The 26,017-nt window shown below is 31.5% G+C and overlaps 1 protein-coding gene across 1 annotated transcript; it reads right to left on the bottom strand.

Annotated features, from left to right (window-relative positions):
- Nucleotides 1-1,751: 1,751 nt before the first annotated feature.
- Nucleotides 1,752-25,987, bottom strand: LOC126736591 (probable chitinase 2). Its single transcript, XM_050441019.1, has 8 exons — nucleotides 25,704-25,987; nucleotides 14,819-14,983; nucleotides 14,543-14,738; nucleotides 12,582-12,678; nucleotides 2,833-3,039; nucleotides 2,572-2,775; nucleotides 2,137-2,304; nucleotides 1,752-2,075 (listed from the first exon to the last, which is right to left on the bottom strand). The coding sequence occupies exons 1-8, from the start codon at nucleotides 25,777-25,779 to the stop codon at nucleotides 1,839-1,841; spliced, it is 1,350 nt and encodes a 449-aa protein (XP_050296976.1). The 5' UTR covers nucleotides 25,780-25,987; the 3' UTR covers nucleotides 1,752-1,838.
- Nucleotides 25,988-26,017: the final 30 nt, after the last annotated feature.

Genomic DNA, 26,017 nt, shown 5'->3' with positions numbered 1-26,017 from the left:
CTCTTGTGGAAATAAGCCGTTCAGGAAAAGTGTTTGTTAAATAGTCCTGCACTTGTCTAGCGTTGTGAGCGGGACATCCGTCTTGTTGAAACCAAATTTCCTCAAAATTAACATCCAAGTTTCGTACAGCGGGTATAATATTTTGTTGCAATAAAAGTAAATATCTCTCAGAGTTTAAGGTACCATCAATAAAAAAAGGCCCTACAATGTGATTGGCTAAAATACCAGCCCAAACATTTACCTTTTGCGGGTATTGAGTTCGTAATGGTACACTCAAATGTAGATTTTCCCGAGACCAATATCTCACGACTGAAGAATTATGTCGACCTAGAAGAGAAAAAGATGACTCGTCTGTAAATAAAATATTACTTGTGAAGTCGTCATTTTGATCAATTTTTTCTCTTAAGGTTTCACAAAACTCCAAGCGTTTTATTTGATCTTCTGGAAAAATTTCTTGAGTGTTTATAATTTTATAGGCTTTGTACTTTTAATATTATTAAATATCACGCACTGTACGACTTGGAATATCAAGTTCTTCAGAAATTTGGGAGATAGAACAAGGTTCATTTACTTCCACAAAAGCACACACCTTGACCTCCTTTTCAATCCTTGCGTCAGGTGTTCGACGAGGTTCCTGATCGCCACTAGAACATTTTGCACACCGATTTACACATCCCGACTGCTCAAACTTGTGCCAGATATTATAAATTGTTTTAGCAGTAGGGACTTGCTAATCAGGATATGCAAATATAAAACGACCGACAACTTCTTCTGCACTATCCGCATGACAATACCATTTAATGATATTAATCTTTTGATCAACAGTGAAAACCATTTTTATTTTATTACTGTATCCGTCTTCGTACCAAAGGTCGAAATAAATTGTAAACATGATCGGCTAACACGTACATAGGTATGCGAGGAATTGCAACCGAACTTTGACCGGACTGATAAGCGCAACGACGATGCGCAAGCGATAGCCGCCCAGGGTGGAGCCAAGTTTGTTCTCGCTTTACTCCGTCTCCTTCTTACACATTAGGCAAAAATCATATTCGAAATTTTTCAACCGCCGAACGTGTATATCTACAAAGCTTGCAACCTTAATTGTTTTAATCATAAAATTATTAACATTTTTCAGTCAAGAAATTATTAGAACAGCATACGTGGGGATGTTTTAGAGCTAATTACTATATGTGATTCTGTTTTGGTGAAATTCTAAAATAAAAATGTACATTCCTATAACACAAGGACAAAGTATTTAAGAGTTTTACCTCAAAATCGCTTAAATAAAACTCACAATAGTGTTGTAAGTACTTCTGATAAAATATATCATCATCTTCTAGACATCATTAAGATTAAGTTAAGAAAATTTAGATTAAGCATAAAGAACATACTAGTTTCTCTATCTCCTTACACATTACAAGAATTTTTGGATAAACCACTGGAAATTCTCTGGGAACTCAAAGTTTGGCTTGAAATTCAGTGCGTTAAAATTGGTATCTTTCTGCCTGTCTGACATCTGATAGATCCAAATAAATGAAACTAAAGTGTAAATAAAACTAGTAAAGTTTTATTTGTGGAACGCAATCTCATCTCGAGTGTTTTTGATATTACGGTATTTAGGAAAGTATGATGTCCAAGCTCGGAGTAAGTTCTTTTGTAACTAGTTTATGGAGGTTGTACAAAAAGATAATTTATATCTTGACAGTCTTGTTTTCGGGGAAGACTGTAGGCAATGAAAAACGTCTATATATTAGAAAAAAACATAACGTTTATATTCACAAAGTTGCATTTACATTTGCTATCTTAATAATATTATAATAAAAATATCATTTAAACTACAAATAAAAATGTTTAAAAACTAATAAACTAATGATTACTAATAAATCAATCCTATAAACATTTCTAAACGCACTATTTTGCACGGTATTAATTTTTTCTTTAACGATCGTATTTTGAATTTCTTCCAAAGATTGCTCGATACTTTTATTGATCGCTCTCATCAGAGGATAGTTCTGTTCTTCATCGGATTCTGCACAATCTCCTTGAAAATCGTCTGTATCCACTGACCAAACCTAATAAATTAATTTAAAATAAATCAGGTTTGTCTATATGGCAACTTTTTATATAAATTACCATTATACCCGCAATGTTTTTCTCCATTGCAAATTTAACTTTCTCAAAGATAGACTGTTCATCATCATAAGTAATAACGTGAGTACCTCGTACAGCAAATGGGGTGCTGCTCTCGCTGTCCCAGTACTTTTTCCAAGGAGCCGTCTTATTTTTAAGTTCCAAACATATCTAAAAAAAATATTACGCTTTTACTATACAATGCTTTTGAATAAATCATGTTTGTGAAGCAACAACTTTAAGGGTATGTGAAATCCAGTTTTAGCCAGTTGTTTAGACTCATGTAAATAAACGGCTTGTGAATGTACCACTTATGGGAAAGCCACGAGTCATTGAATTTTTTCTTCGCTTTCGTTAAAATATTTTTTTTTCCGTATGAACCAAAAAGCTAATTTAACCCTACTGTTCTATTTTAGTTTTTACATTTCATAAGCTTACCTCATTATAACCCATAAATCCACTCTCCTTAGTCAACGGTCCTGGAAATCCAACGGCTGTAGACACCATTCCTAACTTCGGTTTCCTTTTGGAACCTAATTCTAACGGTTCTGGCAGTACGAAAGTTCTTCCGTACAAAGGCACCCCAAGGACTAATTTCTTTGGCGAAGCCCCTAATTTGATCATATAATTGATAGTGTATTCCTGTGTAAAATAATTATCTTTAGCCAGAAATAATCCCCTAGATCTGCATATACTTACCACATTTAGTACATCTGTGCTTTTTAGAGGTGCATTAGCACCAGTTTTTTGATCCCAAGCTCCGTGATAATCGTAACACATCATATGCATAAAATCTAGATAATTTGAGAGTCCCTCTACATCGTAAGCTATATCGATAGTGTCTTTTCCAGCTCCAAAGGCAGCCGTGAGAAGGAAGTTGTGTTTGCGAAAAGCCGCTTTTAGCTCCTGTTATGTTAAAGTTACTTAGTCTATTTACTTTAATTTTTACTTTATAATTAATTATCAATAGACTGCGTTAAAATTATAATATCACAAGAGTTGCTTATTTCGATCAAATAAAACCTGAAGTAACTAGTTTTTAAACGTGTTTTTTTCATAATGAATGGGGATTTTCTTTTTAAGTTTCTGCATTATTGATTTGACAAATCGTTTATTTGTCAAAATAAGAAAAAAAATACATTTTATGAAAAAAAAAGTATGACAAAAAGGACAGTTCATCGATTATAAAAAAACCGCTTCACATGCTCCTTATATTAAGGTAAGCATATGTGAACTATCTTGAGTGACAAACCATTAGTGATCACAACTGGTCAGTCCACATTTAGTTTGTGAACGTCCAAATAGCTTAAATTTTTTTTTTAATAATATTTCCTTGTTTTTCTCTCCAAATTAAAACTACCATTTCATTTAATTTAAATTTGTCCTTTTATTATAGCCAATTTAATTAATATTTTCTAAGTTTTAACAATAAACAAATCTGCGCGTGTACGATAGCCTTTAAATTTACAAATTCCTTTGGTTTGTGCTGAACGGAGACCAGAGGGAAGGACTTCCTTGATAGCACTTAATCATCGCGCATTGATTGTCTTAATCTTACCGCATCACAGATCGTGATTTACTTATCAAACCCGCAACTACTCTTAGTGATTAAACCCGAATTAGAAGACCCAAGAAGTCCAGAGCAGGCCTGCTGAAGCCGGATACAGATACCTTAAGGTAAGGATCTTTAAAAGCTGGTTTTTCGACCTTTTCACATTTACTTTTAATCACATAAATACAGTCCACTTTAAATCTCTCACTGAATTGTCTAAATCCGCCTTGTGTTTAACTAAAATATAAGTAAAAAAAAAGAAACAAAAGAAAAAGTTTGGTTTTCTAACCAGACCAACCATTAGTATTCTGTTGTCTTGAGTTTCCTAAAAGTAAAGAGGGACATTTTAAAATGAAATGTCGGAATTATAGTGTTATTAATACGGATTTATTTGAGCATGACGCTTTAAGACTTAATTGGGATAGTATCTATTACCTAAATTCCGTTAACGATAAACTTGTGGCTTTTAACAGCAATATACTTTGTTTAGTTGACAAACATGCGCCAATTCAGACTAAAACTATTAAAAATAAACCATTTACTCCCTGGATAACGGACAGTATTAAATTGATATTAATGCTTCAAGATAAAGCACTGTAAAAATATAAAAAGAATAAAACTGAATTAAATTTAAACTATTATAGGCAATTGCGAAACTATACAAAACATGCTATTCAGCGGGAAAAAATATCACATTTTAACACACTTTCTACAAAAAAAAATCGCGATTTTTGGAAAAATGCTAATAAACTACATCTAACTAAATCAAAGAATATCGATTTGCCTTGTAATTTTAGTAATCCAGAAGCCCTTAATAATTATTTTTCTCAATGCGTTAACCAAATTAACAATAATATATCACAAACCAAATTAAATTTTTACAATGAAAATAAATGGAATAATAGTAATCAAGAATTAAAAAGTCTTTTTGATGAAGAAAGGGTTATACTCTATTTCAGAAGTGTATAGAGCAATAAACTGGGGAATTCCGTTCTGTTTGGCTACATTTCGTGGTAGTTCATAGGCGCAGATACTTATAATATTTATGAATTTAATTTTCACGGATTAAATGCCTTTATTTTGAAAGAGATTAAATACTAAATAAATACTTTTAATCCTTTTGTATAGGTACCTATCTTTTAACGCTTTGTAACATGCAAAAATGGGGTCAGGTAATATATACAGACTATAAATACTTTTAAATCATATTTTAAACGTTAGTAGTCACTGCTACGCTGTAGTGTAATCACAATATTATTATCCCAATATTTAAAAAATGGAGGTATTCAGTCCAACGAAAAAATGTACTAAAAATTCTCCACTATCGCTGAGTGAAAAAGTTATTATTTTAAATGTACATGATTGCATAAAACACGATTACCCTAGTTTTACTGTGCAAGAAATTGTTGAAAAATGTTCTGGAATGAGTGGAATTGGAAAGTCCACCATTTTCAAATTGTTGCGGGAAAGAAAAGTAGCAGGTCAAGTGGAATCTCCCAAGCAAAAGCCAGGACGACCTACAAAAGTCCTTGATGAAAATGCTAAATGTATAATTCGAAGAAAAGTTCACTCACAAAATTTTAATGGAGCTTGGCCGAGATGACAGTATTCCGTTGATAAGTAGAAAACTTTTATGGAAAACTTTAAAAAATATGGATTTTGCCTGGGAAAAGCATAACCGCAAAGCACTTTTACTGGAGAGCGACGAAATTGTTTGTTGGAGACGACAATACTTGAGAAGTATCAAGCAGTACCGCAGGGAGCAAAAGAAAGTTTTTTATCTTGATGAGACGTGGATTAACGAAGGTTATATAGTCCAAAAAATGTGGCAAGACAAAAATATAACCAGTGCTCGCCAAGCTTTCATAGAAGGCCTGTCTACGGGTATTAAAGTAACTTCGGGAAAAGGAAAAAGACTTATAATCACACATATTGGAAGCGAAGAGGGATTTTTAAAAGAAGGTCTGCTAACCTTTGAGTCGACTCGCACAGGAGATTACCATGAAGACATGAACTCAGACGTTTTCGAGGACTATTTTGGTGAAATGATAAAATTTCTTCCGGCTAATTCGGTGGTGGTTATGGATAACGCAAGCTATCATTCACGGCGAATAGAGAAGACGCCAACTTCAAGTTGGAGAAAGCAAGAAATTATCGATTGGCTGACTGCAAAAGGTATTGCGTTTGAAGCAAATTTGATAAAAAAAGAACTGCTGGCAATAGCAAACTTACACAAAACTCGTTTCATGAAATATGCCGTGGAAGATATAGCCGAAAAATATAATATAACTGTACTGCGCTTACCGCCATATCATTGCGAACTAAATCCTATAGAACTGATATGGGCGCAGGTAAAAGGATCAGTCCAGCATGTAATTAAGCAAGAGGACAAAATGTGGGATCTTGACAACCTCATCGATCAGACAGTCGATCCTTTAATTATAATGTCAAGAGGTGATGACAGTTCGTCAGATGACGAAGAAGACTACAATCTATTATAATTTAAAATTGTTATACACTGTTCAAAAAGTGCCAGATCCAAAAGTGACATTTTCAACTGTTTTACTCTACATATTATGCTCAATAAATTTGTGAAAAAAATATATTATTCCATTTAAACAAAAGTAACTTTCTAAAATAAAATAGCATTTAAGTACATTAATTATAAGGTAAAAAACAAGTCCCAGTTGCACGCCTTTGGCGAACCGTTTTCAATGTTTATCAGTGGGTAACAATGGGCAAAACTCATAAATTGACCCAAAACCGGGTGGCACTACCTGCAATCAACGAAAAGAAAGAATTTTACATTGAAACTAATACCCAACTAAGGTAGTGGCATAAAATATTGGTGGATCACCAGGTACCACTTTTGCATACCTAATGAGGTTTTATTGCTCTACACACTTCTGAAATAGAGTATAACAGTATAATTAAAACCATAAAATCAAAAGCTATAGGAGCTGACGGACTTTGATTAAATGATATCAAGCTTTGCCTACCTTTTTGTAAAAAAAACACTTCTAAACCTTTTAAATACTTGCATTCTTACAAATGTATATTCCGATATCTGGAAAAAAGCACTTCAGACCTATTTCAAAAATCTCTAATCCAAAAGAACTAAAAGACATAAGGCCTATAAGTATTTTATCAGTAGTTTCTAAAATTGTAGAAAAGCATATTCACCAACAACTTTATAACTTTGTTAACTCATTTGGTATACTTCCAGATACGCAATCGGGATTTAGGAGGAATTATAGTACAACTACTAGTCTGGTGGGAATGTTAGATAATATAAGACTTAACGAAGAACATAAACAAACTACTTGCATGGCGGTGCTTGTATTTTAGCAAAGCATTTGATACAATAAATTACTCAATGCTCCTTGCAAAGTTAGGATATTTTGGTTGTTCCGAATCCACAGTTTCTTTTTTTGATTCTTATCTTAAAAATAGATCACATTTGGCGTTGTTAAAAACCAACAATGGAAGTTTGGAGCACTCAAAGTGTCTTGACTTGGAAATTGGTGTTCCTCAGGGCTCCATATTGGGACCTCCTTTATTTTCGATTTATATTGCGGATATGCATAACTGCATTGAACATTGTAAATTACAACAATATGCTGATGATTCTCAGATATACATGCCATTAATTTTTTTTAATTTTAATATTTCTGAGCAAAAAATTAAATCTGATATACTAACATAATTAATTATTCCAATGAGCATAAATTAAAAATTAACCCTGCTAAATCTAACATAATTTTATATGGCTGTAATTCAGGAATTCTGAGACACTTTATGAAAGTATAAATATTGAGATTAATGGAGAAAAAATTCCAGTTGTCAATGAAGGGACTAATTCTATAACATCTAAGCTTTCTAAATTTATACAAAAATTGCAAAATAGCTGTGTAAGATTTTCTTATGGCGCTGCCTATCGGGAGCATATCACATATGCATTAGTTAAACATAAATTCTATTTTAAATATGGAAGGAAGAAGAAAATTACACATATAAAGAGACTAAGGTCTTCATCTTTTCCTAAATGGTTTAGTCCTTTACTTAAAGACTTAATTTGTAAAAAGAAGGCTGCACACAGAAAATATACGTCTACTCCCTCACCTGACTCTTATGCTCGTTTTTCGACCGTTTTTAGATCTCGATGTAAAGTAGAACACGATCGTTGCTTTAGTGAATATATTGGTAAAGTGGAGAGGTCAGTGATGGATGATAGTCGTTACTTTTGGAGGTTAGTCAATGACAAAAGAAAGAGCAATGCATTTCCAAATTCGATGTTTTTGGGCCGGGAAATGGCAGAGTCTAGGGAAGCAATTACTGATTTGTTTGCAAAGTTTTTTGCTACAGTTTACGATAACTCTACTTATCCCATTCCTGATTCTCTTGAGTTTGGTTCCCAGAATATTATTGTTAGACGCTTCACTCTCTCGCGGGTATTTTCTAAGATCCAGAAATTACCTAACAAGTTTATCTGTGGGCCAGGTAATATACCTAATGTCCTTTTAAGGAATTGTATTTATACAATTAGTAGGCCTCTCCAGATGATCTTTAATATGTCTTTACAGGACTCTACCTTCCCAGAAGCTTGGAAGCACAGTTTCATCATGCCGATATTTAAGGCTGGCAATAGGGAGGATATTGCCAATTATCGTGGAGTATGTATTCAAAACTCATTGGCCAAATTGTTTGATAGTTTGGTTTGCGGTCAGCTAACATGGCAATGCAAAGGAATCATTAGTGAAAAACAGTCAGGATTCCCTTCTGGGAAATCCACAACCAGCAGTTTGGTTCAATACGAGTGTGATCTGTTGGGGGCTTTGGAGGGGGGGATACAGACTAATGCGGTCTATACCGACTTCTGCAAGGCCTTCGACAGGGTGAACTTTGGTCTCTTGCTGGCCAAGTTGGAAAGTGCTGGTTTTCATGACTCCCTCTTAAAATGGCTAAAGAGTTTTCTGATAGGAAGAACTTAGAGTGTGAAGGTGCATGGCTGTACTTCTGCACCTACTAATGTAGTCTCAGGGGTTCCTCAGGGATCTCACTGTGCCCCTCTGCTCTTCAATCTATTAGTGAATGATATTGTTAATGTGATCAATCATAGTTCTGTAAGTATGTTTGCTGATGATCTGAAGCTCTACATGCAGATTAAGCAGGTGAATGATATAGCCAAACTTCAGGAAGACCCTGATGCTTTGTGTGAGTGGTCAGTGATGAACGGATTGAGGCTCAATATTTCCAAGTGTTGCTACATATCATTTCATAGAGGTTCGAAGAGATTCAATTCTACATATAGTATCCTTGGTAAGTCCTTGCATTATGTGAATGTAGTCAAGGATTTCGGCGTGTGGTTCGATGAGCATCAGAGATTTGTTCATCACATTTTTAAAATAACTTTAAAGGGACTAAGAGTGTTGGGTGCTATAAACAGGTATAGTTCACATCTCTCTCTGCAAGCCTATAGACTCCTTTATGTCTCACTGGTTAGATCTAATCTTGAATTCTCTTCAGTAGTGTGGTCTCCTCTATATCAGAATTCAATAGATATGATTCAGCGAGTACAAGATGGATTTTTACGGTGTGCTGCATTTAGAATGGGCATTAGCTTTGACGAGTACCATCGTGAGGACATGAGAGTAAGACTTGAACATAACCTGGATACATTGGCCAAAAGGCGTGTGAACGCTGATCTTTGCTTTGTCTTTAAACTGGTTAATGGCATGATTAATGCTCCTGACCTTCTTTCTAAAGTGGGTCTCAATGTTCCAAATAGAACTCTACGCAATTTTGACCTTTATCATGTTCCTATGCACAGAACTGAATATGGCCGTCATTCTCCTATCGATAGATCTCCGAGTGTCTTAAACGCTCATAACATTGATTTATGTAGTAGTTCACTGTCCGTTTTTAAGAATAGCCTGAGCACACTATGGCTGTAATGGTGTCAACTCAGTTGGGGGACATTCCTGGACCGATTTAAAGTCGAAAAGTTCATATAAACATGTGTTCTGAAATGCTTAGTTTTTAGGATACAGGGTGTTAAAGTTTAATTTTTTTTTTCGTTTTTAATAAATTTTTCAAATACGGTTTAAAATATTGAACTGAATTTTGGCACAGGATATTATGGCATAAAAACACATTTTTCAGATGTTCACCTACTTTTTTTTAGCAACCAGTGGCGTAGCTATGATTAATTTTTAATACAATTTTACAAAAAAAATACTACGCCATTGATTTACGAAAAAAATTATGATTTTATCTTAATTATCAATCAATTATAAACAAAAAATTTTTCCATGACTTTTGCCGTAAATCTTACCGTTTGGGTGTAATCGTTAATTAAAAAAACGTCTTTTATGCATAAAATGCATCTTTAAAAATTATGGAAATAAATCAAGTTAGCTTTGCTCGTTGCCAGCAACTGTTTTTTTGTTGTAGTAAACATTATGACACTGACATTAATGATTATTTTTGATTGTGTTAAGTTTGATTTTATTTTCAGTTTTTATTAGGTATATTTTTCAAATATTTATTTTCAAGCTATTTTTTACAAACTGGTGAACAAAAAGCAAAAGCAATTAAATACAATACATACATACATAATTTACAACAAATGTTGGAAATGACCACCTCTTGCCTCTATGCAGGCTTCTGCTCTTCTTCTCATAGAATCACGAACTCTTTCGAAAATTCCAGGCGTGTTTCGTATAGTTTCACATCTGTCAATAATTATATTTCTTAGTTCTTCTAATGTCACAATTGGTGTCTGACAAACCAATGTTTCGAAGGTACCTTAACAGGTCAACGTTATTTGGAATTCTTAAGGAACGAACTGATTCCCGCTTTATGCTTTATGTTTCCAAATGCAAATAATCCCAATATTCCAGAAGCTTCAATTTGGTTCCAGCAAGATGGCGCGCCGCCACACTTCAGCAGAGGCGTGCGCCAATATTTAAGTGAGGTATTTCCGGGTCGATGGATTGGGCGAAGGGGTCAATTGGAGTGGCCTGCTAGGTCCCCCGACTTGACTCCTTTGGACTTCTTTTTGTGGGGTTATTTAAAGCATAGCGTGTATGTAAATAAGCCCAACAATTTAGAAGAATTGAGAAATAATATAAGAAATGAGATTCAACAAAATTTTACCTTAAGAAATGATACGCAACGTTCTGAGAGAATTCGAATCAAGATTCGCTTACTGTCAAGAAGTTAATGGGGCTCAATTTGAACATTTAATTTGGTCTAGATTAGAATAGTTTCTTTTTGTTCAACATTTATACAATACTTTTGATTAAATACATTAATATTTTGATGTTTTTTTAGAAATTCAACCGTAAATTTCTCAGTACCTGTTGACACTAACTAGCTAGTGTCAACAGATGGTTTTAAAAAAGCTTCGATTAAAAGTGCAAATATGCCGTTCTTCAACTATCAATAACTCAAAAACAAATGAAGGGTATAGGACATTGTATATGAAATATGTCTAGAATTTTCTGTTCTTTAAGAATACAGAATAAAAAATAGGTATTTCCGTTTCAAAAATTGAAGTTGATGTTCGTAACTTATTTTTGGACCACCCTGTATACATAAAATTATAGTAAGAAAACCCGCAGTTAAAAATAAAAATCGACGTGTCCGAGCGTTTTTTTTTTAACATACCCCTGAATTTTAAATGAATTTATTCCGGACTTTTGGCTCTCACTGTATATATATATATATCTATTATGTAATAATCTATTTTGTACATTTATTTTGTAAAATGGGGATTCCCGTAAATTTAATAAATAAATATACTTATGCCTTTATATATAAAATAATAAAGTCGGGTCAACCCCCTTATTTAAATATAGTTATTTACAACTCTCTCGCATTTACACAAGACTTGTAATGTTGGAAGTTTTAGGTTACCTCAACATAGAACAAGTAACTTCCACAAGTCATTTTCGGTTGTCGGAATTACAATGTGAAATAACTTGCCAAATAATATTAAAGATTTGTCACTTAATAAATTTTACACCAAGGTTAAGCAAATTCTTCTCGACTCCCAACGAGATGCCTATATAATATGCTTATAGTAGTATGTTTAATATAAACTGCAAAATCAACTAAGACCAAAGATAAGCTAGCCTGTTCAATCTTTCTTTTGTAGTTCTCTTTTGTCTATTCTTGTTGCCTTACGTCGCATGCCAGCCAAATTGCTTTGCTATTTTTTGTTTCTGCCTTTTTTAGTTTTAGTTTTGTTCTTTTTTAGGTTAATTAGGATTTTTTTTTGTATTTATTTATAATCTTTTCAGTTTCAATTTTGACTTTTTGACTTTGACTTAAAATAAAATTACCCTAAGGCAATTTTTTTAGGCAGTCACAGATAAATGTGAGATAAAGTGAGAGCCCTGCGGCGAGAACATAAAAAAAAGAAATAATATTGACATAAAACAACAGGGGCAATGAAAAGTAAACTACCTAGGCTAATCCATTAGAATTAATGACTTGTGAAGGAATAAAAATTAATTATAATTATTTTCTCCAAGTATAATAAATTAAGTTAACTAATTGACAAAACAATTTTATAAGACATTTTCATGAAAAAAAAACTCTCTCATATTTTTTGTTTTTTGTTTAGTAGTATGAAATAGATTTTACCATTAAACAGGAACATTTAATTATTTTATTAGGATTATAGAGAATATAGGGATTAAAATAATCCCTATATTCAAACTAGATTAAGAAGTTATTGAAATAACTAATTATTTTACTTCATCCTCATGGGATGTATTATTTTTATCTCTATTTGCTTCATGTATTCTCCAGTGACTTCGTCTAATACACGACTAGATGATTTTTTTTTAAATATATTTTTATGTTGATAGAAATATTTTTGACATACCTTAACGAGTAGTAAAAAGTTCTTTTTGTCTTCTGGAGCGCCGCCTCTTTTTCCAGGAAACTCCCAATCTAGATCCAGTCCGTCAAACTTGTATTTTCTATTAAACAAAAAAATAATAAAATTTATGTCATTGTCGAAATTTACTGTGCAAAAAACTCAATTTATGTAGTTTGTTCCAACCTTTCCACATTTATTGTGGATTCTAGATAGCCACAGTATATGCTTTTTTAATATTGCGACAAAATTCAAAGGCGTGTTCCTTGGACGAAATCAATCAGAAAAATTCCTATATATACTAGTTTGTCATAGAATAGTGGATATAAATAATATTTTACTAGGCATGGTTCTAAAGTGTTATTTAATTTCACCAGTACAACACAAGCAGAAAAGTAAAAAATATATACAAGTATAATAAGATATTACGGACACAAGTATTACTGTAACGACTTCTCTACTTGCAGATTTTTTTAGCCTTTTGAAATCACCGCTCAAAATTTTAATATCGGTATTGATTTTTCATTTTACATTCACATAGCTGATGTGTAATACCTTAAGCTTCTTTCAGATGTATTTTATATTTTACGGCTTTAAAAATTAGACGCTCAAATGAGTCAAAGAACTTCTCATTTTGCAGTTTTTTGGCCCAATGTGAGACGTGTAGTAACAATAGCTCATATTTTCGTTAAAAATATGATTTCGATTGTTGCAACTCTAATTCAATTGTTGAATATCTCATTCAAAAATAGTTTGGGAAAAAACCTTAAATGAAGAAGCAAAAGTTATCTAGTTAATTAAAATCGAATTTAATTAATCTATTTTCTGGCCGTAACTGGTTGCTATATAACTCTGTACTAACAACTACAGAGTAGAAAAACGAGAAAATAAATTGTGTTCCTAATATGTGGCAGAACATAATCGCACAGTATATCTTTGCTAAAGGAGAGTCCATTCTTAGCTAATTATCCGGTTACTGATTTAATGTGGGCAGAATAACATCGATAAAGGCGTTGCTGTTGATTTCTTTATAACCTAGGTAAAATGTCCATAAAAAATCCATATCCACATTCGCAGACAATGTGCTCTATCTGGATGAGAATTTAGTTGACTTGTTTCTTAATACATTTGTTATATCTTGATCCTTACGTACGGCAGATTTGCATAGAGCCTAATTATATACAAATTGTAAAAAATTCGGAAGGTATCTTTTAAAAATATTGATAAATTAAATCTGTATAAGACCTATTATAAATTGGTTAACTTATTTTTACGTAGATATTCTTTTTCTTTGCAATCTGTTGATAATGTATCTGGTAATTCTGAAAGATCTTACTAAAGTAAGATGTACCTCATAATACTGCTGAGCTAACATTGCAGTCTGTAAAAAAATTAAAAAACAATATATTTTTAATATTCTTAAAAATATATTGTTTTTTAACTTAAAATTTTATAAATAAGCCTAAATAGTTAAAAATAACTTCTATTATCTATCCAAAGGGTGGTAAAAAAAAACAAAATCATCTTCTGTTATTGCGTAGTTCTAGAAATCTAAGCAAATTTAATATTTTAATTTTATTTTAACCAATACTGCACTACCCAGTGAGAGCGTGCAACCTGTTTCTCGTATCAACAGGCCTCTGATAGGAGTAATTAATGTATCCAAAATATTGCCAAATATTCTTTTAGAAGTTTGTGTTGGTTTTCAAATTAAAAGTTTTGATCTTTTTAAATATTAGGTACTACCAGCTTAAGGTTAAAATTGTTAATTTTGTGTAGAATATAACCTCTCATAATAAGTTAACATTCTAAAATAAATCTTAAAGAATATTTAGATATTACCTTAAGCAAGAACTGTTGATACAGATCTATTTAGGTTATCAGCTTTTTTTAGCTAGTAATATATGAGATTTATATAGAATTATTAATATGTAATTAAATCATATATTAAAAATAATGGCACTTACTTTATAAAATCTACTGCACTAGCAACAAATCGACTCCTGCGATTTTGATCTGCAGCTAATTTTGAATAGTTCGCCGAACCTTCATTCCATCCTCCAATTGCTAAAGTAACTTTTAAATGAGGATATCTTAATTTTAAGTTGGTTATTCTCTGGTATCCACCTTTCCCATAATCTTCTGTTAAATCTTGCCATGGATCTACAATAGTTACAATACAATACACAATACGATACAATAGTTTGTTAAATAACTAAAGTGAAGAGTTATCCGAGACTTACCTAAAGCTTTTATTGTGTCCTCCTTGGGGTTCAGTCCAGCAAAAGAGTAAATTACATGAGTGCACAATGAGGGTTCCAGGTTTTCAATCGCAAACGAGCCTCTACCGGGTCTATATACCGCCCATGTACCCAGGTAACACACCACGATCTTGCCATGTTTTGGTCCTAAAAAAACCCTTATTTTGTTGTTATAACATTTTTGACCACAACAATTTTAATACAGTTTAATATTTTAAAAAAAATAGTACAAATTTGAGTTTTTTTTAATACTTTCTGGATTGTTTGTAAATCAGAACTATATCAAGCTTCTATCAAGAAGATGGCTTTTGTAAGCGTTGTATTTCACGTATTTGTTTGGAAGTTTAATATACAGAGTTATTAAGAAATATTTAGGGATGACTTCAGCAAAAAAATACCTTCCGTTCACGTGACAACGAATCTTTTATAACCTTAGTGTTTTCGGAAGAATAATGGAGTATTTGTAATAAATTGCTGTTCGTTAGTAAGAAAGATCTTAAGTAATATTGTCTTAAGCACTAGTCCCTTTGAAAATCATTAAATTGAATCTCAATCGTATTGATAAAGCTTAAATAATGGAAAGTTTAGACGAGCAACGCCAACTATTATACTACTATTCTAAATATTTAGTATCTTCTCTTAAAGGTGCTTTTTAATATAGCGGCTTTGGCTAATATTTTTGATGATATCTGCAAATATATTAATAGAAGCTATATTATCATTTTAGTATCATTGAACTTTCTATAAATTGGACAATCGGCACTTTTTATAAACGAAAATTATAATATTTTTAACATTTCACATAAGCTAGAATCATGATTTCAGATAACATAGCTGATTCTATTTGATAAAAGATAAAACAATGGGGTAAGATATTATAACTGTCAAAATATGTAACTTTGGAAGAAATAATTATTATGCAAAATCACATTTAGAGTAATAATAGATCAAGAGAAGAATATTAACAGAATAACATAAAGTTTCAGCCTCATTTCATAAGAAATACATTTTACAAAAGGTTTTATTTTTATTCTAAAAAAAAATTATTTGATATTTCGAAATACTTCGATATTAATTCATTTACTCAATCATGGCTCAAAGGTGTCCCTTTTTATGATGTTTTAGTCCCCAAGGCTCTATTTCTATTAAGACCTGATTCAATATTTTCATTAATGATGTATAAAACCGAATGTATGACATATTCCAAGTGTCTTTTGTCCACGAATGATTTAAAGACTTTAACAATTTCTAGACTAGCATGACATTATGTTTTGTATTAATAGTGCAACTTTAATGGAATTAAATTGAATATAGAAAAGTGTACTATTTTAAAATTTTTAAAGAATAAAAATATTGTTGAATTTAAAATTTAAATAAAAATATTCTCTTAACAATTTATAACTATTAAAAGTAAAGAATAGCTAAATTATCTTAGGATTTACTTTGATAGTAGCTTAAAGTTTTAATTCGCATGTACATCATATAACTTAAAATATATTGAGCTTTGTAGGGAAAACCTTGCAAGAGATATTTTAAACATTTATTTTATTATATATATATGCTTGTCAGAAATCGAAATTGTAGCCAGAAGTTGACTAAAGATAACTAGATCCTTAATACAAGAGCAAAAGTTGACAATTCTAAGTATAGGATTGTGTCCAGAGTTGGATAAAATGGACCGGTGGAAAAAATGTTAAGAGCAAATTTTTGCTTATTATCAGCAATATACAAAACCGTTTACGGAGACATTGACTTATTACATATTATTATACAGGGTGTTCATTTGAAAACTTCCCACCACGGATTTATCGAAAACCACTGTTTAAAAAAAAACGCCGAAATACGTCAAAAGGTTTGTCAAGGGGGACAACTTTCTAACCTAAAATTGCTTCACCCCCTTTCACCCATTGCCCCCCAGGGTCATCTCCTTAAAAATTTTAAATCGCAAGAGCTTGTTTAAAAGGTCTTTCAAAGTCTTTTATTTTGACGTTTGATTTTTTTAAATCGGTCGATTCGTTTTCGAGAAAATTAGAAAAATCTTTGTTTATCTTAATTTGTTCAGATAGAAAACAAAAACATGAAAATATCAGTTTTCATTTCAATAAGTGTTCAAAATGTTGTCCGTTTTTGGACAAACAATGATATAGGCGATGTTCAAATTCCTAACGGACATTTTCAAAAACATTTTGTGGGATATCATGGCAGCTGCCGATTATGCGTTGACGAAGTTCATCCAAACTTTCAGGTTGGGGAGTAAACACAATAGATTTCAATGACCCCATAAAAAAAGTCTAACGGCGTTATATCAGGAGATCTAGCAGACCATTCTATAGGCCCCCTTCGCCCTATCCATTTATCTGAAAACTCGTCGTCTAGCCATTGCCGAACGGGAAGAACATAGTGAGGAGGAGCGCCGTCTGGCTGGAAATATATTTCAGCCTCATCAAGTATAGGGTTTCCATCATCATCAATTTGGTTTTCAATGGGCTCAGTGATAAGCGGATTGGTATTTTCCAACATATCCAAATAAATGTCTTCATTTAAATTTTCGTTAATAAATAATGGCCCAATCACTTTATTTCCTAAAATGCCTGCCCATATATTAAATTTTTAAGGGTACTGGGTATGCCCTTCTACAAATGCATGAGGATTTTCATTGCTCTAATATCTACAGTTATGCTTATTAACAAATCCATTTAGATAAAATGTGCATTCATCGCTGAAGCAGATATTCTTTACATGAGTAGTATTATCATTAATCGCTTCAGTCATTTTTTCATAAAACTCAACTCGCCTATCGAAATCGTCTTCGGTTAACTCTTGCAATATTTTCATTTTGAATGGATGAAATTTATGAAGTTTGGTAACTGCGTGAACAAAGCCTAATGAAATACCAGTGGCAGCAACAATTTTGCGTAATGAAGTATTAGGATTTATTCCAAAATGATCCAAAACTTCAACTTGAGCGGCTTCATCCAAAATTCGCCGATGATCACGTTTTTTATTTGCAACAGATCCAGTTTCAGTAAACTTAGTAACAAGGTCCAAAACATACCTATGCAAAGTTATCTTCTCCGGATGTCTGGCACATTGATTTTGGGCACCATAAATTAGAATAATTTCCATTCTTTCGGCTAGTGTGTAAACCATTTTGGAAGTAAAATCTTCAATTCAACAAATAAATTTTCACTATTCCAAGACTGTCACAAATGTAACTGACGGCAAAATAAATTCTTTATTTTCCGTAGCAACTATAAATAACTAAGCAGGTATAACAATAAATACAGTTCGCCCAGGATATCTGTGTTGATGAAAAGAATGCGGAAAAAAATTCAGGTTGTTATTTAGTTTTTTCCACGTCTAATCTTTGCTGATTTGCTGTTTATGTAGGAATTGTAGATTTGGCAAACCCTAACGGGCAACATTTTGGACACTTATTAAATAAAAACTGATATTTTCATGTTTTTGTTTTCTACCTGAACAAATTAATACAATAACAATGATAAACAAAGATTTTTCTAATTTTCTCGAAAACGAATCGACCGATTTAAAAAAATCAAACGTCAAAATAAAAGAAAAGACTTCGAAAGACCTTTTAAACAAGCTATTACTCGATACCCCTTGCCATTTAAAATTTTTAAGGGGATGACCCAGGGGGAAGAGGGTGAAAGGGGGTGAAGTAATTTTAGGTTAGAAAGTTGTCCCCCTTGACAAACATTTTGACGTATTTCGGCTTTTTTTTAAACAGTGGTTTTCGATAAATCCGTGGTGGGAAGTTTTCAAATGAACACCCTGTATGTAATAAGTCAATAGTTTTGATTTTATAACCAGTTCAACCTGTATTGCAAAATATTCTAATTATCTAAATAATAAAAAAAATTAACCCGAATCGGATAAACTATATAATTATATACTATATATACTACTATATAGGTTTTTTACTATTAATATATAGGTTTATATAAGTTCTCTTTTAAAACCAACAAAAAATAGTAATCGATTAAATTAGCAATTCCCATAAACTGTAAAAGTATTTCCTCGAAATTAAATTACTTCGACATATTAAAGCTTAACAAAGCAAAAACAAACAACACCATCTCTCTGTTCACAGTTTCGTAAACCAAAAGAAATACATAATATTTTCTTCGTCAACTGATTCCCATGCAATTAAAAAAAAAAACAGAAGGATTAGATTTTACATTTTTTGTAGAACTGTCTATTTTTTTTATTACGAATTATCCTGGAATTTAATGCTCCCTTTAACCGTTCAGTTTTGTGTATTTATTACAAATCATACATATAAACTAATTTGCAGTTATAATAGATTTAGACATGGATTCTATATTATAGTTAAATAGTTATGATTCAAGAAAAAGTGAAAGTAAAAATTACGGAGTTTAAATATTTTAATTATTATAACTCTCATTATTTCATGCCTAAATTGGTTTTTAATGATTATTAATTTCACTTGCTTATAGGTTAATTTATGTCACTGGTATTTATATGCAAAGTGTTTCCTATTATTTGCTTAACAATTGATCTTAATTTATTAACCTAGTATTTTTAAATATAGATGCTGCATGTTTACATCGAACTAAAATCTAAGTCTGCTACTAAGACTTCTAAGGAGAGCCCTTTTTAGGTTGCACAGATCAAGAAAGGCAGGAGGTATGCTATAGTTAAAGTCAAGGAATGATTTAGGGCAGAATATCCTATCCTTAAATGGTCACTCTGAAGTACAAATTTTTCCCACCCTTGAAGTAAATATTGTCTCATTCGTTAAAAATATAAATCAATAATTTATTCCTAATACCAGTTGATATGATAACGTTAGGATAATACTTATAAGAAAATACAGGCACCGGTACATTGGAATAATTTCCATCATACCCATTTTGAGATACCCTTGAGAAGTAGACAATTCTGTCAAAAAAAGCCTTTTTATTCTAAGAATAAACGTAAAAACATTTACATTCATTTATGTTAAATTAAAGGTGATAAATCGGGCCCTTGTTTAATTTAGCAAAAATATTTAGTGGAAACTCCAAAAGTAGAACTGTTTAATTGCATCGTGTGAACCTAAAGAAATCGCAATCGTGGAACATAACACCTTTCGACTCAATTTATATACGCTAGTTTTCATAAAAAGCACATCGAAAATTCGATTAGATGCATCAAATTTCGATTTGCCGTGAGTCTAATGCGAATTAATATTTTAATATGGCTAATAACAATTACTTTTGTCTAAAAAAGTGACGTTTTATAATACCCAGCATTTTACAAATTAAAAAAAATGAAAAAAGGACATTCTTTGTGCCACATTTCTAAAAACGTTCATCTCACAGATTATGAAGTACCATTGTTTAGGTTCAAAAATTATTGTGCTAATTCGAAATTTAAATTTTCTTTTGAAATTAATCTACTGTTACTTTACACATATTTTTTACGAAAGATAAAAACTTTCATTCATAGTGAAATATGAAGGCTATCCCAACGAAACATAAATGCCAAGACATAACTGAATCTTTTTTTTGGAAAAAAAATCAGAAACATTGGAGAAATTCGACCTAAAAACTATACTCAAATAATTTTGAAGTTTTTGTTGTCAAAAGATCCACGTAGATATGATAGCTACCAAATAAATGTGTTGTAGCTTGTGTATATTAGCTAAATCCACTCAGTGTCATTGACTTTTATTCATTTAATATATTTTCTTCCATTCCAGAAAGCGAGAAAAGGCTTTTTTAAATAAGGTTCAAAAAGAGTTGCGGAGCTCTTTAAGTAATGTCGGCGAAAGTTTTAAATTAGTAAAAAAATATAATTTTTCGGATGCTTAGGTTACTCCTTTATTAATAGGCGTAAAAGTCGATAATAATGTATCATCAGTTCGTTGTTCGACCCCCACAGCGGTGTCGATCATACGGGTAATCCTTCAGAAGACTCAAAGGATCGCCCGAAAAACCAAAGTATTGTAGTTTTTGTTATAAATAAAAATTAATGATATTTTGACTAGTGGTATCCGGTAAATTTAAAACTTTTAAGAAGTGATTTTGAATAGCTGAATAGCTTTTGAATAGCTAACATAAATTATTTGGTAGGCCATTATAGGATTTATGTGTGGTTTGTCCAAGCTGTGGAAAGTGGTAGAGATACTACTTTCCAAAACTCTACCTTCTTTGTTTAAAGAATGTGTTTTCTCTCGAATTATAGCATGTTTCGTATGATTTTTCGACTATGAAGTTTTCGGTAATACTGTAAGTGCGTGTTTTTTTTAAATTTCTAATGGGCTTAATTTCATGAGAAGTTTTATATTTTCTGTTATCTAAGGGATGAAAGCTTTATTTTTATTTTGGTTTGCTTTAAATAGAGTGTGCGTGTCCAAAAGTTGATATTACTATTATTATTAAAGAAATTCACTTTATCGTTAATGTATTCAAGCAAATAAAGCTGCTCCCTGGGACCAGCTAAGCCATAGCATTAATAAAATTTTCAAAATTTATATTTTTGTAGTTTTTGAAGAAATTTTTATTTTCTCTATGTTCTTAAGGAAGTCTTTGATTTACAACAAATCAAAATAACCTTAAAAAAATTTACGCGTTTCGAAAAAAAATCTCTGATGGGGCACTCTTTATATTCTAAATATTCAAAGCTCCGATTATTGCATAATTGGTCGCCCTATTCAGAGTGGTTTTGTGTGAATTACATCAATCAATTATAGGAAAACTATGAAGAGAAAAAAATCAAAAATTTGGTGACGTAGTAGGGTCATTGGAAAATAAAAAAAAATAATTTTTTCATAGCTTAATAATTTCCGGTTATAACGGAAGTAAATGTACTACTATTAGTCTAATCTGATGCAATAATGCTTTTCTTTAAGAAATCTATCCCAAATTTAATAATGAAAATTTCCGTAAAAAAATAACAATTTTTTGACAATTTGCATTTTTTATTATTTACATAAATTTTAAAATATCTCAAAAGCCATTTGACTTAGGTATGAGACAACATACATAAAATATAATTTATAAGTATTCTGTTTAAATTAACGAAGCAGACATAAACTTCCGGTATAACGGGAAACGCCAATATTCCTGCTAGATAGCCAAATATTCTATATTCCATTGATGGATTTTCCTGAGAACTACCCTAGACCTATAAACATTATCAAGCTTTAAACTTGATATAATATATATATTATATCAATTTAAACTTGATTAAACTTATATATATATATATATATATATATATATATATATATAATATATAATATAAATATAATATAATATAACTATATAAATAATGTTAAATTCACCACAAAATTCGTAATTTTCATCTCAAAACACATAAAGTCGTCAATTTTCAAGACGATACTGTTTAAAATCACAAAATTATTAAGAAATTTCAAATTAAAATTCCTACTTCAAATACCCTGTATCTCGAAACCTTGCAACATTCGTATAAGACATATTAAGCTCAATCGCCATATTTTGGTGTGTAGTAACTCCAGTTCAGAGATTGCCCATTCTTAATGAATCACCCTATATACAACATACAACATACATATATTGTGTACAACCCACATAGAATCACAATCTTAAAATATTTATTATGCTGCATATTGCATTATAAAAATTAAAGCGGTATTCTAATAAAAAATAAATATAAACTCTGATAAAAGTACAAGAAAAGAACCCTATGAAAATAAAATAAAAAGTCACGAAAAAATAAACTTAACAAGAATTAATTTTTGAAATAAAAGGCTCAAACAGACCTCTATCTGTGGCTAAACAAGAATATAATAACGCTCATAAAACCCATTTCCTACTTCCAAGACTTTCAGGTGAAATGGAATTGACACATTCAACGATTTTCTTTCGCAATTCCTCTACATTTGTTGGCCTAGTAAGTTCGTGTGTAAATTGTCTCCCTAAGATAACCCCAACATTAAAAGTCATTAATTTAAAGATAAATTTGGGGATCATAAGGGCCATTTAATATCGCCAGTTCTACTAATAAAAAAACATTTTATATTGCCAGTCCTACTAATAAAATGGCATGAAGAACTTAGTTTTACAGCAACTCAAGGTATTTTTAGGCGTTTGAAGTAGGATCAATGAAAAATGGCCCTATAACATGGTCGCCCCAAAATTCTAATGTAATGGAAAAGAAGAATCGTCTATAAACAGAATATTTCGTAGAAAAAAAAATCATTTACTTTTTTTATCATGGTTTCACAAAATTCAATTTTTCGCTACTTGTCTTGTGGGAAATATCTCCTCTCGAGTTCGAAATAGAACCAATGTTTTTTCTAAATACTGGTAACAGTTTTATGGTGCATATGCAGTTCCTCTTCAACACTTTTACTTGATAATGTTGATTCCACTCCTACAAACCATTTCTTTCTTGCTCCTGGACCCTTTTGACAGAAGATTCTTACACATTGTGTGGCATTTATGAGAATCTTGACAACAAAAGGGTATCTCGAAAATTTGAAACCACTTAAGAAATTTATATATATTTATAATTTACTATAAGAAACTTTTTCGCAAGGAATCGCTCTATTTTCAAATGTAATTTAAAACAAATTCATACATTCTAGTGCCAAATTTCCTCCATAAAACCATTTGATAATTTGAACCCTTTCGGAAGGAGTATAATAACTTCAGTAAATATTACTAATAATTATATTAAAATTTAATAGTGCAGTAAATTACACAGTCACATAGCAAAATGAGACATCTCGATATTATTATTGTTATTCTGTAAAACAAGAAATATCGATCAGCTCTATCCGCTGATCAATGATCATCGACGAGAGCAAGCAGTGTTGTCACTATTTTGTATCTATTATGGACAATGCGTAATCTTCAATTCCCAGCCTGTATAGGACCTTACATAGTTTGTAAGATAAGAAACTTTTTACATTTTAAGTAGAATGTTAAAGGTATAATGATGACGGGACTAGTTTTCATGATGATTAAATTAACAAGCAATATCTTCAACAGAAAATAAAAATCAATACCTTCTTAAACAAACAAAACAAGATTAATGAATTATATTGGCCTTCCTGAAGGAACAATACTGGTACCATACGGGGACCACTGGACGCAGAAGCGGACAGGCTCAGGCAAAGAGGTTACTCAGTATGGCACACGGCAACCAAACGATCCAAGATCGGGGTAGCTGTGGGCATGGTGGAGGACGAACAACAAGGGAGACAACTTATGCTAAGCCTGGGCCTGGAAACAACAAATTTACAGGCAAGCATAATAGGAATACAAACCTGTGTCCAACTGATGAGAGAAGGGCTGCCAAGAGGCAAAACCTTCGCAATTTTCACAGGAGACCAGGCTGCAACACTTGCACTACAACAGTTCGAGACTAAGTCAAGGACTGTGCAAAGCTGCTGTGTTGGTTAATATTTATATAAATCAATTATTAAAACTGAACCTTCGAAGAAGCCTTAGTAGGTTCTGTGATGATCAGGTATAATTTGTTAAGGGAGGCTCATGAACAAAAGTTAAAGAAACTATGGAGACTGATTTACAGATTCTTTTTGTTGACCAAAAGTCTATCATAATTAAATATTTCAAAATCAGGTAACTAATTTGCACATTAATCTTAGAAACGAAACTTTTAAGGCAATTTTACCTTGAAAAAATGCGACAATTTATTTGAGAATAAATATTGATCATTGTTTAAAATGGGACAAACATGTAAAAAGTCTAACAAAAAAATAGGGTCTCTATTTTACATATTTATTTAGTAAAACAGTGTGGCTTCCCTAGACATAGCTAGTAAATAGTACTTAGTATTAGAATAATCTTAACTATACTACAAGATTAATTTTTTTAGAATAATTTTGAGTGATGTGTACCAAAATGTCCTCTAAAAGTTGCAAAAAAAAAACCAATCACAAAGTTGCACAAAGTTTAAAGCTGTAGATGTAGTTTTAGGATTTAATATTTTTACTGTATAGTTAGATTGGCTAAAGGAAAATTGATTATTTTTTTAATTTAAAATTTAAATTATTGTAAAACATATATATATTCTGTAATCATTTTGTCCAAATAAATATCAAAATAGTAAATATAAATCGAAAATCCGATTGAAGTCGGTATGTTATTAATCATAATGCCCTAATTTGACTCCTCTCCCCTTCCTCAGCTCTTGCTAATTTTTTATTATAACAAAAATACGCGACAATATACTTGTAATCTAAAAACGTCTTCACATATAGAATGTTTTGTTTGATTTGTTGTTTCGTTTGTAGCATATTGATTTTTGCAAGCATCCTTTATATTACAACCTATTTTTAAAATGTGAAAGTATTTAATTATACAATAGTCAAGGAGCACATTATCGATATTTATATTGTCTTTATTAGGAGAATAAATTACTCCGTGGACTCGTTTACTCACCCTGTACACATATCCATAATTCTTTAGATTATGAATTTACTAATATATCCCAGTATCATATAATTATGATTATATTCACTATATCATTAATTATTTTCGTATTAGCATAACAAAGGTTAGGGGCTGATATTGTAATCGTAATGATAACAGTGCTTTATATAGGCTAAATTATTATTTTGGTTATTGAGTTAAACCAAAATACCATACTTATTTATAAATATGTAATTTACCATAATTTAATTTTAATAATTATATTCAATATCATAGATAATTAATACAATATTATGTAGCTGTACATGCAACTTAGAACTATTTTACTGGAAACAAGCTTCTTTTTTATATTGAAGACAGCGAGGAAAACAGTTAAGAGATCTTATTAATACGGCATTACTATTAAATATATCATCATTTATACAACACATAATATGTATATATTTATTACTTACCGGTGCTTTGACATACAATATCCCCAACTAGCACTATCACAGCCACTAAAAAATTAAAGGTTAACCACTTGATCATATCAACCACAAATGTATTAATGCAATAAAAAAACTGTATTCTTTTGTTGTTAACTACCAGGCCCCAATTTTTCAAATAACTCCTGCAAATGTCAAGCCAATAAGCAAAATATTCCGTTTAGTTTTTAACTTCTTCGTCTGGCTGGGTTCTTAAGAATGAGATCGAGAGAGACAAAGTAGTGCGGTCTTCATGGTGGAGGTTAACGCAAAGAACCTCGGGGTTCTCTTACCTTTCACTT

The sequence above is a fragment of the Anthonomus grandis genome, chromosome 5, assembly GCF_022605725.1.
Source record: "Anthonomus grandis grandis chromosome 5, icAntGran1.3, whole genome shotgun sequence".
In the NCBI taxonomy this organism is placed as follows: Eukaryota; Metazoa; Arthropoda; class Insecta; order Coleoptera; family Curculionidae; genus Anthonomus; species Anthonomus grandis.
The sequence above is the reverse complement of the archived record's forward strand: the minus strand, read 5'-3'. Positions and strand labels throughout refer to the sequence as shown.

What these genes read in the sequence shown, in the direction of transcription:
- LOC126736591 (XM_050441019.1), bottom strand. Translation starts at nt 25,779, where the DNA reads ATGATCAAGTGGTTAACCTTTAATTTTTTAGTGGCTGTGATAGTGCTA. An exon ending in GGACACAATAAAAGCTTTAG is followed by an intron (nt 14,739 to 14,818) that starts GTAAGTCTCGGA and finishes TAACTATTGTAG; the next exon opens with ATCCATGGCAAGATTTAACA. An exon ending in AGTGCAGTAGATTTTATAAA is followed by an intron (nt 12,679 to 14,542) that starts GTAAGTGCCATT and finishes TTTGTTTAATAG; the next exon opens with AAAATACAAGTTTGACGGAC.